The following is a 16,684-nucleotide window of genomic DNA, read 5'->3' as shown; positions in this document are numbered from 1 at the left end:
TAGATTTTTGCAATAGTCAAAGCACCATTTTTATACTGAAAAACAAATTTCTAATCAGATTTTAACAATCTGCATGTTTTATTGCTTTCATCAGAAATAGTACTACTTAATGCAAGGTTATTTATTCATGTTTCTTTAATCTCTTCTAAGATAGTTAGGAGGGAATTTTCAATTGAATACCTTAAGGCTCAATTGTTTTTGTGTTAAAGAAATACCATTGAATTTATATAGCTTCTTTCACTTAGTCATAGAGTCATAGGGATGTACAGCATGGAAACAGATCTTTCAGTCCAAACCGTCCATGCCAAACAGATATCCCAACCTGATCTAGTCCCACCTGCCAACACCCAGCCCATGTCCTTCCAAACCCTTTTGCCTTCCTATTCATATACCCAACTTTTTAAATGATGTAATTATATGAGCCTCCACCACACTTCTTGGAGTGACCTCAAAATACACTGTAGACAAGTACCAAAAGCCAAATTGTGTACATCAAGATCTCACAAGCATAACTGAGACCAACAACTAGATTATCGGTTTCAGTGGTATGACTTTGTTATTGTGTCACCATAGTTTTTTAAGACCAGAGGGGCTGCTCGATCATTAGAGAGAAGTGACTAGTGGTGATTTAACCTGAGGACCACCAGACGTCAGGCAAGGAAAGAGGTTGAGAAGGCGAGCCCTTCATGGTAACCTTAAACCAGTCATGGGATTTGAATCCATGTTGTTGGCATCACACTGCTCTGTAAATCAACAATCCAGCCAACTGAGCTAAACTCATGACTTAAGAGACGAATTGAGACGTTAAGAACTTCCATACTTGTCTTCTAATAGTGTCACAATAAATTATCCCTGAAAAGGTAGACAGAGAATGTTTCTCAGTAATGACACCTTTGACACTGCAGCATACCCTTAGTATAGCAAAGTTAGCTCTAAAGTTGCTCTGTAGGTGTGAAATGTTATTTTTTGGGAATATTTTCCTTTTCCTTATTAACATGAAAAATAGTGTGCTTTCCCAATGATGGATTTGTCAAGTGAAACTGTATCTGTGTTTGAGAATCTTTGCTTGTGTTTTTTCAAATTTTGGCTGTTGTAATATTTCTACAGTTCTGAACAGAGTATAATAATTTAAAAATATATAAATACATACCAAGGAATATTCCAATAGAATAGCCTTTTGCAGCATCCTTTTCAACTTGGTCTACATGAAGAGGAAAACAAACTCCATTTCTTCCATAGTAATTCCCAAATGTATCTTCATTCCAGAGTGGAATTAAAGCAATAGTAAATCCAATAAGCCAAATTGTAATGTGTACTATCAAAGTCTGGTGCTTTCCTGGTTTGATATTACTGAATGGGAAAACAATGACAATATACTTCTCCAGACTCAGATAAGTCAATAAGAGAACAGAGACCTCAGTAGAAAGCATTGCTAGAAATCCTATCATTCGACACTGGATACTTTCCATCCATAGTTGTGCATGTCTGTTGTACTCCCCACGATATTTGACATCAAAAATTCCAACAAAGAATAGATACACTCCCATCAGACAATCGGCACCTTTTATATAAAAAAGGGACATACATGTTTCAAATATAAAATATTTGTAATTTGCAACAATATAATTAGGTACAAACTTTGGTTAAAGGAATTATGCTTATTGGGTTAGCTATCTATGTCTTGCACTCTGGAACAACTGTTCTTTGAGCACAAAATGAAGAACAAAAAAATTCTCACTAGGTATTGTGCAAAATCAGGAATGGACCTAAAGCCATCAGTTTTGATCCTAAAAAATGGCAAGTCTAGCTCGGATTATCCTGTGGGGGAGGGGGGGGGGGCGCGGGGAGAGTGTTCATGGGGGTTTGGAAGGGTGGGGGAAAGAGGGTGGTGTAAAGAATCCAAATGTTTGAGCAACAAGTGCATTATGCAGCAGCAACATGAATGATGTTCACCATGAACAGGATGTTGCCATCAAGCTAAGAATACATTCTGCTCATATCAGAAACAAGAAATGTGGTGCATAAATTTCAATGCATGTGCGATGCTCATTACATACCAAAAATTGGCCATGCACCTTCAGCTGTTCACAACCAGAAATGTACTGACTGTACCCAACCAGCTTTTGTCCAATATTAGCTATGATTCCGTGATTGGACATTTCCCACATAATTCCAAATGTACTAAGAATTACTCTAACAACAAATTTGAGATTGTCAGTCATGTTCACACAGTGGGTTGCACTTAACACATACTAGAAGCCACATATATTAATGAATTATGCCCTATTTATGCAGACAGAAAGAGCATATAACATTTTCTGCCTGTTTCAGCTTAACCAAACAGGTAATAGCCATTCTGTGATTAATTTCTCAAGGCAATACTTTTACCAATTGAGTCAATCTTCCTTGTTTAAACTTAAACTTGACTGGCAGTTAACTATCAATCATTATTTAACTGATGCATTCCCCATGGTAATGTCTCTACTTTTGCCAATCAATCAGTACTCTGTTCTCAGACATTATATTTAAAAATGCCCCTTTACATTGGTATTTCTTGTGAATTGTTCTAATGAATGAAAGATAAAAACATTCACAAATTTTCTTTTTCCACTATCCAGAAAAAAATGTTGGCAACTTTTGATGCTGGGTAATTCCATTCTGAAAATGTAAAACTTCCAAGATTTGCCAGGTTTATCTAGAGGAATAGAGGAATGAAGTGCTTGCATTTGTTATCAGTGAAAAACTAATCACTTCCTTGGTAATGATATGGGAGGGGGTATTCCAAGATTTGTTCTGCCAAATCTTCTTTACAAAAGGTGGCCACTCCATGCTTAAGTTAAATGATTTCTCAACATTTACATTGACTAAGTTATTGAAAGATGTTGGCTGTAGTTTTTGATGCTATTAATGGATGATACTGTCAGTATTTGCTCATTGCAAAATATACAATTTGATATTTTTATTAGTAATTATTAATCATAATGTTTTTCCTAATTTCTTTGAGAAAAAAAGTATATTTTCTCACATTTTTCCATCTAATTTCAGGGAACAAGCTTGATTCTTGATAACTTTGTAAAAACATCTGCATGGATTGTCCATCCTTAATTGTCCTTTACAAGGTGATGATGAGAAATTCAGTTCATGCAAAATAGGTAAAAACATAGTGGACATCGAGATGTCAACTTGTTCACACCAAGTTAAAAATCACACAACACAAGTTATGGTCCAACAGGTTTAATTGGAAGCACACTAGCTTTTGGAAGGCCGCTCTTTCATCAAGTGATAGTGGAGGACACAATCCTAAGGCACAGAATTCATAGCAAAAATGTACAGTGTTATGTAATTGAAATTATACATTGAAAAATACCTTGATTGTCTGTTGAGTCTTTAAGGTATTTTTCAATGTATAATTTCAGTTACATCACACTGTAAATTTTTGCTATAAATTCTGTGCCTTAGGATTGTGTCCTCCACTACCACCTGATGAAGAAGCGGCGCTCTGAAAGCTAGTGTGCTTCCAATTAAACCTGTTGGACCATAACCTGGTGTTGTGTGATTTTTAACTTTGTACACCCCAGTCCAATACCAGCATCTCCAAAATCATGTTCACACCAAAGTAGTGAAGATATATTTCCAAGTCAGGGTGGAATGTGGTTCAGAAGGGTACTTACACATGCTCTTGTTCCCATACACAGTTCTTGGCTTTTCTGGGTATCTTAAAATTCATTCTCACATGAAATTTGGATGTTGCTGTTCAAGCCAGCATTTGTTGCTCAACATTAACTGTCTTTGAGAAGGTGATGGTGAGCCAAGTTCTTGCATTATTGCAGTCCATGTGGCATGGGTGCACTTATACTGCAATTAGGAAGTTCCATGATTTTAATCCTCTGACAGTGAAGGAACATTGTTTTGTTCCAAGTCAGGATGGTGTGTGATTGTCAGGTTGGAAAGTGCTATCAAAGGAGCTGGTAAGTTCCTGCACTGCATCTTGTAGATGGTACATACTGCTGCCACTGTGTTCTGATGGTGAAGTAAATGAATACTAAAAAAAGGGAGTCAATCTAGCAGCTTCTTTGTCCTGAATGGTTTTGAGCTTCTCAACTGTTGTTGAAGTTGCACTCAGGGAATGTCAACTATTCTGTCACACTCCTGTGCTTTGCAGGCAATGGGCAGGCTTTGTGGAGTCAGGAATTATTTACTCACCACAATATGCCCAGGCTTGTTTTTATAGCCACAGTCTTTACATGGCTGGTCAAATTAAGTTTCTGGTCATTGATGATCCCTATAAAACTTTTAGGATTCAATGACTGCCATACCATTGAATGTTAAGAGGAGATGATTAGATTCTATCTTGATGGACATGATAATTACTTGACATTTGTGTAGCACAAGTGTTAGTTGATAAGTAGCAGCCCAAGCTTGAATAGTTGCAGGCCTTGATATGTTTGGGAATGTACTGCTTCATTGTCTGAAATGGAACTGACACTGTCACACACATCAGCGAATAATTCCACTCTGAAATTCTGATGTAAATTTGCGGGACTAATGAAGCAGCTGAAAATATTTGGGCCTGTAACGCACCACCGAGGAATGCTTGCAGTACTGTCCTGTGGCTGATTTGATTGGCCTCCAACAATCTTTAATATTTTCCTTTGAGCTACATAGTGTAGAACTTTTGCCCCTGCTTCTCATTGACTTCCATGTTACTACAGTTTCTTGATGCCACATTCAGTCAAATGCTGCCATGAAGTCAAAAGCATCCTTCTCACCTCACTTCTGGAATTCAACAATTTTTTTCCTTATTTAGACTAAGGCTTTAATGAGCTCTGTTGAGCGGTCCTGGCGTCACCCAAGGAGGAAGGGTTAAATATTGCTTTTATATATCACACTGCTAATATTGATTTATATAAACATAAGGAACATAATTTCTCAGATGGTGGGACTTGCTGCTCTGCCCTCTCCAAGAAGTATTAAATGGCTGGAGATAGAAATTTTGCACCCCAACACTGAGTAATATGTCCTGCCTTAGATGGTTGCAAACAATCTGATTTGTGAGTGGCTATTTTTCCCAAAAGCACCAGCAACAGCAATAGCTAACAACAGGACTACAACGCATCCTCAGAATCTACGTCTTGGAACCCAGATCCAGTTAAATGTTGAGGGGGGAAGAATGAATCCCATAGAAGGTCAGGAAGGGGTGATAGTGGGGAGAGAGGGAATGAAGTTCAGTTAGAATGAGTGTATTGGTGAATAATCAACCTTGAAAGTCAAACCTAGGATTACCATCTCAAAGTTGAGACAGGGCGAAAAGCAACTATAAAGGCTTGAAGTGAGGTTAGGACAAGTGAACTGCCCACATCTCATGTGCTCCAAGTAAAAGTGCAGACAGGGCGGGACTGTGACAAGAAAGCCACCTGGAGAATTTTACAGAGCCACCCTACCATCGCTGACCTCTGTCCCCCCACACAAACCTGCCAGTGGGAGATTGTAAAAATTTGCCAATGGTAATTCTGAAATAGATTCACCCTTAGGTTATTGATGAATTAAGGCTTATTAGTCTGCACCAAATTGAAAGTGGCATTATCCAAAAATAAAATTTAATTTCTCATTGACCCCCACCAATGTTTTAGCCAGAACACCTATGATGATGTTTGCTTAGCCTATTCAACTAGCTGGTATTCCTCCTTGCATTTGGACTGTCACCTTCTAAAGTTACCTCAAGGCGAAGAAAGTAGGAACTCTCAATGGAGAAGGTCCCTCTTGCCAGCCATACATTAACCTTAACTTGCATAGATGCCCTTGTAAGGGTGAACATTTTATAAAGCCACATTAATACTAATTATTTTCAACCCTTTCCACCATAGCTCAATTGGCAAAGTGACAGAAATGTGCCTGAATAACCCATAGAATTTCAGAAGAGCCCGAAACATCGATTACGCTGCTCCTTGGATGCTGCCTGAACTGCTGTGCTCTTCCAGCACCACTCATCCAGAACATAGAATTTCAGGCCAAGCATTACTAACTGATGAATGGCTGGACAATACAAAAGACTTGCAAAAGATAAGCTTTACTGGCTGTAATTTTTGTAAGTCTTTAAAATTAAAAAAAGATACTTACAGCATAAAATTTTTATAGACGTAGCATGAAGCTTATTTTCAGCTCTAATACGTGATCTCATGAAAATGACGAACAGGTTTCCAAAACAAGTAACACAAGCTATGACCCAAACAAATACTCTAAGGATGATGTTTGCTAGTAGGTCTTCAAAGGATGAAATGCCATCTGTATTTGGTTTACAACTGCGTACATGAGGAGAATAAGCACAATACTGGAATTTGTTGAAGTATCTGTGAAAAGAAATAACACAAAACACATTAATTACAAATATGTCCACTATTATTTGCTGCATTGGTGCAAGTCCCATCAGAAAAGGTCTTGTACAATTTGTTCATGAAGTGGTATTAAAATTTCTATGGAGGCTTTTGAAAGTCTGCGTAGTTTCAACTTTTTTATTCATTGTTGTTGGGATGAAAAGAATCAACTAAATTGTCACGATCTGGTTTACCTTCTTTAAAATATATGCTTAGTTTTTAACTGAAAGAAAATTAATGAATTGAAACTGTACAGTAATTTCAATAGTAGGGGTTAAGTTTTCATAGCCAATCATGATGCAAAAGTAATAATGACTTCTCAAACAGTAGAAAATCACTTCACTGGCATTGGGAAAAAAAAATTCTGAATGCAGTTTTGCAGAAGAATCCTTTTTTGTTGGGAGAAACATGAAAAGATTTTTGATGGGCATTGACAAGTTCCAAAATTGTAAAGGAGTTAGCAGACTTAGCTACTGAACGGATAGAATTGTGCCAATGACTCAGAAATTAAGTAGCAATCTGGATATGAACTTAAAAAGGAAATATTTGCATGAACACAGAAAATGAACAGGGGAATAAGACTAAATTGGTTGCTGTTTCAAAGAGCTATTACAGATGTTTTCTAACCAACCTGTTCAGAGATTTAACTACACACTTCTGTAGCAGATGGGTCTTGAACCTAGGCTTCCTGACTCAGGTAAGAAAATACAAAGAAGCCATTGCACATTGTGCCCCAAGAACAAGCATAACGTGCAATGGCTTCCAACTGTACTGTATGATTCTATGAGGCAGATGGGAATAATGGCATGTTATATTCAGTTAGTTGGATTTGAATGTATGGGCCAGGTGAATTCAAAGCACATTCTTTTGAATGCCTCTTAGCATTGAATGCATTAGTATTTCATTGTTAGTATAAAATAACACATGGTCCTTAGGGACACAAAGAAAGCAATATTTACAAAAGGCTAGACAAAAACACTGCACTGACCAAAAAGAAATGTTATCAGGTGTTTTAGAAGTAAGGCAGTTTAACTGAAAACAGTCTAGTAACACAGATTATATTACCCAAAGCTGGTAAAGAATAGACCGCAGAATTTCCATGGATTTAATTATTCTTGGAAGGAATTCTCTTAAGGATTGGTCCAAACAAAACCACTGTAATGTTCATGAAAGACACGTGGAAGCCCTAGATAGATGGGTATGTGCAGGATTTCTGACAACCTTCCACTGAAGTTATGTTGGCCAATTGGAGAATTCGAAAGGAAATTCCTAACTTCTGGTTCTATCACCACTGCTCATTTTTACAAGAGAAATCCCAATAACAAGCAAGCACAACATGATGGCATCACCGAAATGAACAAATTGATGAAATACAATGAACTAGTTGATTGACATGGGTGAGAGTCTGAAAGGCATTTACAGGATCCATAAAGCTACTAGTATGTACTGTGTAACATGTTGTGACCTGTATAATAGTGCATGTAATGACACTGTAGTACTCAGATAAATAAATATGTTAATTAGATTTTTGGGGTTCTTTTATCTCTTTTTAAGACAAGAGATTATTAGATTCCATGTATCAGATAACACTCACAGTTGAACTGTAGATCTGAAAACAACAAATGCGACTACCTCTTTCCCAAAGTCCACAAACCAGACTGCCCTCTTAGGCCCATTGCATCAGCCTGTTCCTGCCCCATCGAACTCAATTTCTTCTACCTTGACCTCATCCTCTCTCCACTTGTCTGGACCATGCTCACTTACATCCGCGATTGCTCTGATGCCCTTCACCATATTGACAATTTCCAGTTCTTTGGACCTCACAGCCTCCTGTTCACAATGGATGTCCAATCCCTCTTTACCTCCATTTCCCACCAGGATGGTCTGAGAACTCTTGGCTTCTTCCCCAACCAGAGGTCTGAACAATTCCCATTCAACACCACTCTCCTTTGCTTGGCTGAATTTGTTCTCTCACTGAACAATTTCTCCTTTAATTCATCTCACTTCTGCCAAGTCAAAGGAGTGGCTTTGGGCACCTGCTTTGATCCCAGTTATGCGTGGCTCATTATGGGGTATGTGGAACAATCCTTGTTCCAGTTTTACACTGGCCCCCTCCCACAACTCTTTTCTCAATACATCAACAACTGCTTCAGTGCTGCTTCGTCCTTCCACCAGGACCTTGAAAAGTTTGTTAATTTTTCCTCCAATTTCCACCCCTCTATATCTTCCTCCATTCAACTATCATCCATTTCCAACACTTCTTTCCTTTCCTTGATCTCTCTGTTTCCATTTCGGGGAATAAACTGTCCATTGTCATCCATGACAAAGCCACTGATTCCCATAGCTACCTTCACTACAGCTCATCATACCCCATGCCCTGCAAGGACTGCATCCCATTCTCCCAATTCCTTCACCAACATCATTTCTGTTTGGCCGATACCACCTTACCAAACAGCACTGCTGACATGGCTTACTTCTTCCATGACTGTAGCTTCCCACCCACTGTGGTTGACAGAGCCCTCAACTGCATCCGACCTATCATATGTGCTTCCATTTTTGCCCCTTCCCATCATTCACAACAATGTGATCGGGTTCCTCTTGTCCTCACTTTTCATCCCAACAGCCTCTGCATTCAAAGGATCATTCTCTGACATTTCAGACAACTCCAGCAGAACGCATCAGCAAACACATCTTCCCCTCAGTCCCCCTGTCTGTATTTTTCAGGGATCATTCCCTCCAGGACACCTTAGTCCATTTCAACATCAACACCCCCCTCCCCGTGGTACTTTCCCATGTAACCACAGAAGGTGCAACACCTGCCCCTTTACCTCCTCCCTGGTCACCATCCAAGGGCCTAAACAGTCTTTCCAGCTGAAGCAGCATTTCACCTGTACCTCCTCCATTCTTATGTATTGTATTTGCTGCACCTAATGTGGCCTACTCTACATTGGAGAAACCAAATGCAGGTTGGGTGACCACTTTGGTCTGTGCGCAAACAGGACCCCAACCTTCCCGTAGCCGGTCATTTTAACACAGGGTCCTGCTCGCACACCCACATGTCTGTCCTCAATGTTCCAGTGAATCACAGCGCACACTGGAGGAACAATGTCTCATCTTCAGTCTAGGCACTTTACAGACTTCTGGACTTCATACTGAGTTCAACACTTCCAAATTCTGAACCATTTCTTCCTTTTCTTTTAGCTTGTTAAATTCTGTTATCATGCCCTCTCTCCTCACCCCCCCATCCCAATGGGACTGTCTGTCCTTTCAAGTCTGAAAGGAGACACATCATTGTTCTGCTATTCTCACATTCTGATCACTTAATCTGAATATCAACGTCATTTCTCCACTTGCACCCTACACCCACTGCCCCCACTCCCCGCCTCCCAAACTAAGGCATAAATAATGTCCCTTTCACACTTCACTTCAGCTCTGATGAAAAGTCTTTATACAGTGTAGACTCAAAATGTTAGCTTACTGTCTCTCCATGGGTGCTAACTGACCCACTGAGAGCTCCAGCATTTGTTGTTTTCAGTACAGATTCCAGCGACTGCAGTAATTTCCTCCTGAATTGTAGATCTTCCTGCTTTGAGTGTGCTTTTGTGGTTGTAGGTTGTGAGTAAGATTTTACAGCATGGATAGGGGATGAAGGGATACCTACCCCTGTATTTTGACTTAAATCAGCAATTTTTTGTTTGATAGGATGCAAAGGGATAAGTGTCAAAGATAGTTAAATGAATTTAAGGTGAAGATCAGCTATAAGCTGAATCTTAACTTTTTTGTCTAAGTCCGAGTTGTGTTGGATTTCTTTAAGGGTTTGTTACTGAGAGGTCTAGCAACTTCACTTACCTAATCTTAGCAAACTTGCCACATTAATTATCTACTATACCTCTATGGCATCTCTCATTTGATTTCTGCCCATTTTACCATGCGTCGTTCCTACAACAACCCACCACTCAGTAGATATCCTATTATTCACTGGTATCCTTCGCACCCTTGCCATCTTTAAAAGTCCTTTGTGCACCCTAGTGCCGTCAGTCTGGTGCTACCTGGCCCAGTTCTCATTATTTTTAGATTAGCTTAGATTCCCTACAGTGTGGAAACAGGCCTTTCAGCCCAACAAGTCCACACCGACCCTCCGAAGAGCAACCCACCCAGACCCATTCCCCTACACCTAACACGATGGGCAATTTAGCATGGCCAATTCACATAACCTGCACATCTTTGGACTGTGGGAGGAAACCGGAGCACTCGGAGGAAACCCACGCAGACACAGGGAGAATGCACAAACTCCAACAGACAGTTGCCCGAGGCGGGAATTGAACCCGGGTCCCTGACGCTGTGAGGCAACAGTGCTAACCACTGATTTTTACAACACAAATCAAGGCAAGTCAGCACTTCAGTGTTTGGGCAAGTATTTGGAAGTCCTGCTGGACAGACTGAAACTGGGATAGGACCTCCTCTTCCTCCACGACTAGGACTGCAAACCATGACACCAGATCATGCCAATCTAGTATAAGGTTGCCACCCAGCTCAGAGCAGAATCAGCCATCAGGAGGAATACACACCAATACAGGAAGGAGGGTATTGGTCTTCTCCCCTCCACTAGCCTAAATGCCACCATCTTCTCCTTGATATATGTCATTTACTCTATCTCTGCTACTGCATCCACCTCTCACCAAGGCTTATTCTCTGTCACTATCACTATTGCCTGCCACATCTTCCTCATGCTCTCTCATCCAACCCAATCCCAACACCACTGATCCTGTATACCCCTGTGCTGCTTACTTACTTGCTCAGGACACTTTCTCACCTGCACCAAAACAAACAGCCAGACACTTTAATTTCCCTTAACACTAGATTTTATCTCATTTTAGAAGGATAACAGCCCATAGTTCAGCAGAAAAATTCAGGATGTGAGGTATGCTGCCTGTCATTTTGCTCTTCACCCCTTAAGAGGAAAGGTTCCTAACTGTGACTGCCCCAAACAAGGCCTGAGTTTGGAAGTTGCTGGTAACATTATGAGCTGGGACTCCCTCAGTGAAGACTACCCCTTTCTTGACCTGACTAGGGTTTGCTGACAACTATGACTGGCTTCCTGTTTTTTTATCTGCACTAAATAGTAAGACAAGACAGCAGTAATATGTGCCTAATATTTTTGGCTGAGGGGGTAAAGTGCCAAAGTCAAGGCAATCAAGAGCATGGCTGCAGTGAGCATCCAGATAGACTGAGAGTGAGTGAGTGCTATGACAGCAAGCAACACACCCAGAGATGCAGCCAGGTTCAGTCCATGAGCTGGGTGCATGTTCCTGATTGCAAAGTGCCCCTGCAGCAGCTTTACAATGATAGTTGTCATTGCAGCCTAAAAGTGAATCGGAGATGTATCAGATAGGGTTCTTAAAGGCTGGCATTTATTGGATGTCAACGTATGTGGATGTGGAGTGCACATGATGGATGCGCATGGAGTGTGCCTTCAATTTTGGTGTCCAGTTCCCAGTACAGAGACCATTCAGGACAAGTAGCAAGCTGAATTTACAAGGTGCTTGCTCTGGTTTCCTTATCGATACTTTCCATGTACAGGTTGTTTGGTAAGCTTGGTAAGATAGGAGGCTGAATATTAATGAGGTGAGTTGTAAATAACAATAACGAGAATCAAGGAAACCTTATCCTTATATCAAGTATGCCCCACCCTATCAGAATCTTTTATGCTTCAGTGAAACCTCTCTTATTTACTAAACAGCAGTGAAAATAGCTTAAGTTGACCAAATTTTACCTCAGATGACAAAACTGCCATTCTAGGAACCAGTTTGATGAATCTTCATTGCAGTTCAAATATGGCAAGTATATCTTTTTCTTAAGTTGGGTTACCGAAACTGCAATCAATACTTCAGGTGTGGTCTCACCAATAGTCTGTACAGCTGCAGTAAAACTTCTTTGTTGTAGTACTCGAACCCTCTTGCAATGGAGGTCAGAATAATAGTTGCCTTCCCAACTGCTTACTGGATCTGCATGCTTGCTTTCAGTGATCGATGAACATTAACACCCAGGTTCCTTTGATAATCAACGTTTCCCAATCTACAACTAATTAAATAATACTGTAATTCTGTTTTTCCTTGCTGAAGTGGGCAACTTCACACCTGCACAACTGGACGTCATTAACACAGACTTAGGATCTCTCTTTAATAACCTCACTTTATCCAAGAAAAATTTGGGACCAAAATCATAGACTGTACAAACTGTTACACAAGAGATCCCAAGTACTTGATTGTTTATACCTGGTGGAGATTATGTGAAATCACCCTTGAGCGACACCATGTACTGAGTAACAATGAACGGTGTTCAACATGAACACAAACATGGGCGCTGTTCTGAATGAAGTGAGCCCCCAGCAACGAATTGCTCAGGCTTCATCACAGACACAGACAGATGAAGGTTGTAGCATTCCATGTAGTTCACTAACCCATTATGCAACCATACAGCATCACCACTCCTGAAAGGGTGAACAGCAGTCCTTTATACAGATTTACAAAATGTATCTTGTAAGAAGGAAGTGGAAAATCAATTTTATCAAATGTATGTCAGGCAAAATAATTATGTTAATTGATTTTAGTCAGCTAGATCTTTTCAGGGTAGCTAATGTAACCCTTCTAATTAAAAGGAGAGTTAGAGAGAAAAATCAGGAATTATAAACCAGTCAGCCTGATGTCAGTAGTGGAAAAAATACTAGAGTCCAATATAAAAGATTTAATAACACAGTACTTGAAAAACAGTGATAGGATTGGACAAACAGCATAGATTTACAAGCTTGTCAAATTGATTGGAATTCTTCAAAGATTTAACTAATAGAGTTGATGATAGGGAGCCAGTGGATGTGGTTTAATTAGATTGTCAGAAGGTGATCAACAATGTCTCACATAAGGGGTTAATGTATAAAATCATAGTGCATGGGATTTGGGATAGAAAACTGGTTGACAGAAACACAGTATGAATAAACAGGTCTTTTTTCCAAATGACAGACAATGACAAATGGAGCATCACAGGGATCAATGCTAGGACCCCAGCTATTCATAATATAAGTTAATTGGAGAAGGAACTAAATGTAATATCCCCAAATTTGCAGAGTACACGAAGCTGTGGTGGAGCGTAAGCTGTGAGAAGGATACAGAGATGCGTTAGTGTGACTTAGACAAACTGAGTGAATGGGCAAATGAATGACAGATGCAGAATAAGGGGATGAATGGGAGGTTATCTGCTTCAGTAACAAAACAAGTGGGTAGATTATTATCTAAATGGCTGTAAATAGAGAGAGGGGAATGCACAATGAAACCTGGGTGTTCTTGTACACCTATTGCTGAAGGTAAGCATGAAGATGCAGCAGATGTAACGAAAGCAAATAATATATACGCCTTCATAGCGAGAGGATTCGAGCACAGGAGCAGGGATGTCTTGCTGCAATTAAACAAGGCCTTGGTGAGACCACACTTGGAATACTGCGTGCAGAGCTGGTTGTCTTATCTGAGAAAGGGAACTCTTATTGTGTAGCGGAGGTTTACAAGACTGACTGGGAGATGAGCCCAATTTAAAAACCAAAGTAGGCCAAATTTATTTAAGATGGCTGTCCAGTTCAGTACTTCAATGATACTAGAAAAATAACAACAGTCACTATTACAGCAAACCAGGCCAAAAGAATACCTTTGTAATTTTTGTCAAGTAAGCTGCATCACAACATCCACAAGTATACTTTGCAAACTTCCATTACTTTTTGTGAAAAAGTCTGTCTTGTTTCTGAAGGCCAAAGGATCAACATGACTGACTCTTGTAATACCCTTATGGATGCTTTGAGGCATAAAGATTCAGGACAATGTTAGTCTTCATGTCAGTGCTAGTGTGGGATTGACCAGGGACAATTTCATTTTGCCATAACCATTAGAACTTACTGGTTCTGGAGGATTTCTGTCCACATACTTTAGGTTATTCTTTTATTTATTAAACCTTCGCAGCCACCTTGAATTACAGGCTTTCTTAACAGACAGAGCTTCATATATAGTTGCATTTAAACAGAATTGTTGAAGTCTTACTGTTAGGGCCAAAAGTGGGAGGCTATCCTTTGGCTGACAGAGAAAATAGGAGTCGAGAGTGTGATGCTGGAAAAGTACGACAGATCAGGCAGCATCCGAGGAGCAGGAGAATCAACATTTCGAGGAAAAGCCTTCATCAGGAACGAGGCTGCGAGACAAGTGGGTGGAGAGATAAACGGGAGGTAGGTGGGCTGGGGGGAAGGTAGCTAGAGTGCGATAGGTAGATAGAGGTGAGGGTAAAGGTGATAGGTCGGAGAGGACGATGGAGTGGATAGGTGGGAAGGAAGATAGACAGATAGGACTGGTCATGAGGGTGGTGCTGAGTTGGAAGGTTGGAACTGGGATAAGGTGGGGAGAAGGAAATGAGGAAACTGGTGAACTCCACATAGATGCCATGTGGTTGAAGGGTCCCAAGGTGGAAGATGAGGCATTGGGTGGTTATGGAGTGGCGATGGAGGAGGCCCAGGCCCTGCATGTCCTTGGCAGAGTGGGAGAGGTAGTTGTGGAAATGTTCTCTGAAGTGCTCTACAAGTAGGGTGTCATGTCTCCCCAGTGTAGAGGAGACTGCTTGGGAACAATGGATACAGTAAATGACATGTGTGGAAGTACAGGTAAAACTGATGGATGTGGAAGGCTCCTTCCTCCCCTTTCTGGACCTCTCCATCTCCATCAATGTCACAACACTGACATTTTCTACAAACCCACTGCCTCCCACCCTGCTTCCTGTAAAAATGCTATCCCTTATTTCCAATTCCTCTGCCTCTGCCACATCTGCCCTCAGGGGGACCAGTTCTACTAGAGAACATACCAGATAGCCTCCTTCTTTAAAGACCACAATTATCCCTCCCATGTGGTTGATGATGCCCTCCAGCACATCTCATCTACTTCCTGCACCTTCGTCCTCAAACCCCACCCCTTCAACTGCAACAAGGACAGAAGCCCCCACCCCTAGTTCTCACCTTCCACCTCATCAAGCCTCTGTATACATCGTATCATCCTCTGCCATTTCTGCAACCTACAAATAGACTCTACCACCACAGATATATTTTCCTCCCACCTCTATCCATTTCCATGAAGACCATTCGCTCTGCAATTCCCTTGTCAGATCCATGCCCCCACCAACCCACCCTCCCCTCCCAGCATCTTCCCCTGCCACTGCAGGAATTACAAAACACTGTGCCCACATCTCCCCCCACCCCCCACCTCTGTCCAAGGCCCCAAAGGAGCCTTCTATATCCATCAGAGTTTTACCTGCACTTCCATACTGTATCTGTTGCTCCTGATGCAGTCTCCTCTACATTGGGAAGACAGGATGCCAACTTGTAGAGTGCTCAGAGAACATCTCCAGGACACTCATACCAACCAATTCCACTGCCCCATGGCTGAACACTTCATCTTCCCCTCCCACTTTGCCAAGGACATTCAAGTCCTGAGCCTTCTCCATCACCATCCCAAACCACCTGATGCCTGGAGGAACGCTTCATCTTCTACCTCAGGATCCTTCAACCACACAGCATCAATGTGGATTTCACCAGTTTCTTCATTTCACCTCCCCACACCTTATCCCAGTTCCAACCTTCCAACTCGGCACCGCCCTCATGATCAGTCCTACCCATCCATCTTCCTTCCCACCTATTCACTCCACTTTCCTCTCCAACCTATCTCTACTACTTCCTCCTCTTTCTCTCTATTGCACTCTCAGCTACCTTCCCCCAGTCCTATTTATCTCTCCACTCCCTCAGCTCAAAGCCTCATTCCTGATGAAGGGCTTTTGCCCAAAATGTTGATTCTCCTGCTCCTTGGATGCTGCCTGACCTGCTGTGCTTTTCCAGCACCACACTCTTGACTCTAATCACCAGCATCTGCAGTCCTCACTTTTGCCTGGAGAAAACAGGAAGTACATCTCTGGCAGAAGCGAATTAAGCAACTGCAATCAAGGCTCTTGTCCCTATTAAGGATGCTGGCCCATCCCCTAAAGATGTCAGACATTTAGAAAGTGGTAGTTCATTGGCCTCACTGCTAGTGGTGGCCAGTGCTGAGGCCACCATTGTTGAGAAGGTGCATCAATGATTGAGTTGCCTTTGAAAAGGGTTAAGTAGGGTTGGGGACATTTGGGATCAGCGGTGAGTTATGTGATATTGAGTGCTTGAAGCATGGATAACATTGTTGATGAGGGGACAGCTATTGCCACTATGGGGCCACTCTGAGACCATGAAATGCCCAAAAAAACAACCT

The 16,684-nt window shown here is 41.2% G+C and overlaps 1 protein-coding gene across 1 annotated transcript in view; it reads right to left on the bottom strand.

Moving 5' to 3' along the window:
• rxfp2b (relaxin family peptide receptor 2b) overlaps positions 1-16,684 on the bottom strand; it is a 144,292-nt gene that overhangs the window by 30,892 nt on the left and 96,716 nt on the right. Inside the window, exons 15-16 of the mRNA XM_060826776.1 lie at positions 6,118-6,347; positions 1,151-1,561 (exon numbers count right to left, since the gene is read on the bottom strand). Of these exons, the coding sequence (XP_060682759.1) occupies positions 1,151-1,561; positions 6,118-6,347 (641 nt within the window). The remainder of the gene's footprint in view (positions 1-1,150; positions 1,562-6,117; positions 6,348-16,684) is intronic.

The sequence above is a fragment of the Hemiscyllium ocellatum genome, chromosome 6 (assembly GCF_020745735.1).
Source record: "Hemiscyllium ocellatum isolate sHemOce1 chromosome 6, sHemOce1.pat.X.cur, whole genome shotgun sequence".
Classification (NCBI taxonomy): Eukaryota; Metazoa; Chordata; class Chondrichthyes; order Orectolobiformes; family Hemiscylliidae; genus Hemiscyllium; species Hemiscyllium ocellatum.
The sequence above is the reverse complement of the archived record's forward strand: the minus strand, read 5'-3'. Positions and strand labels throughout refer to the sequence as shown.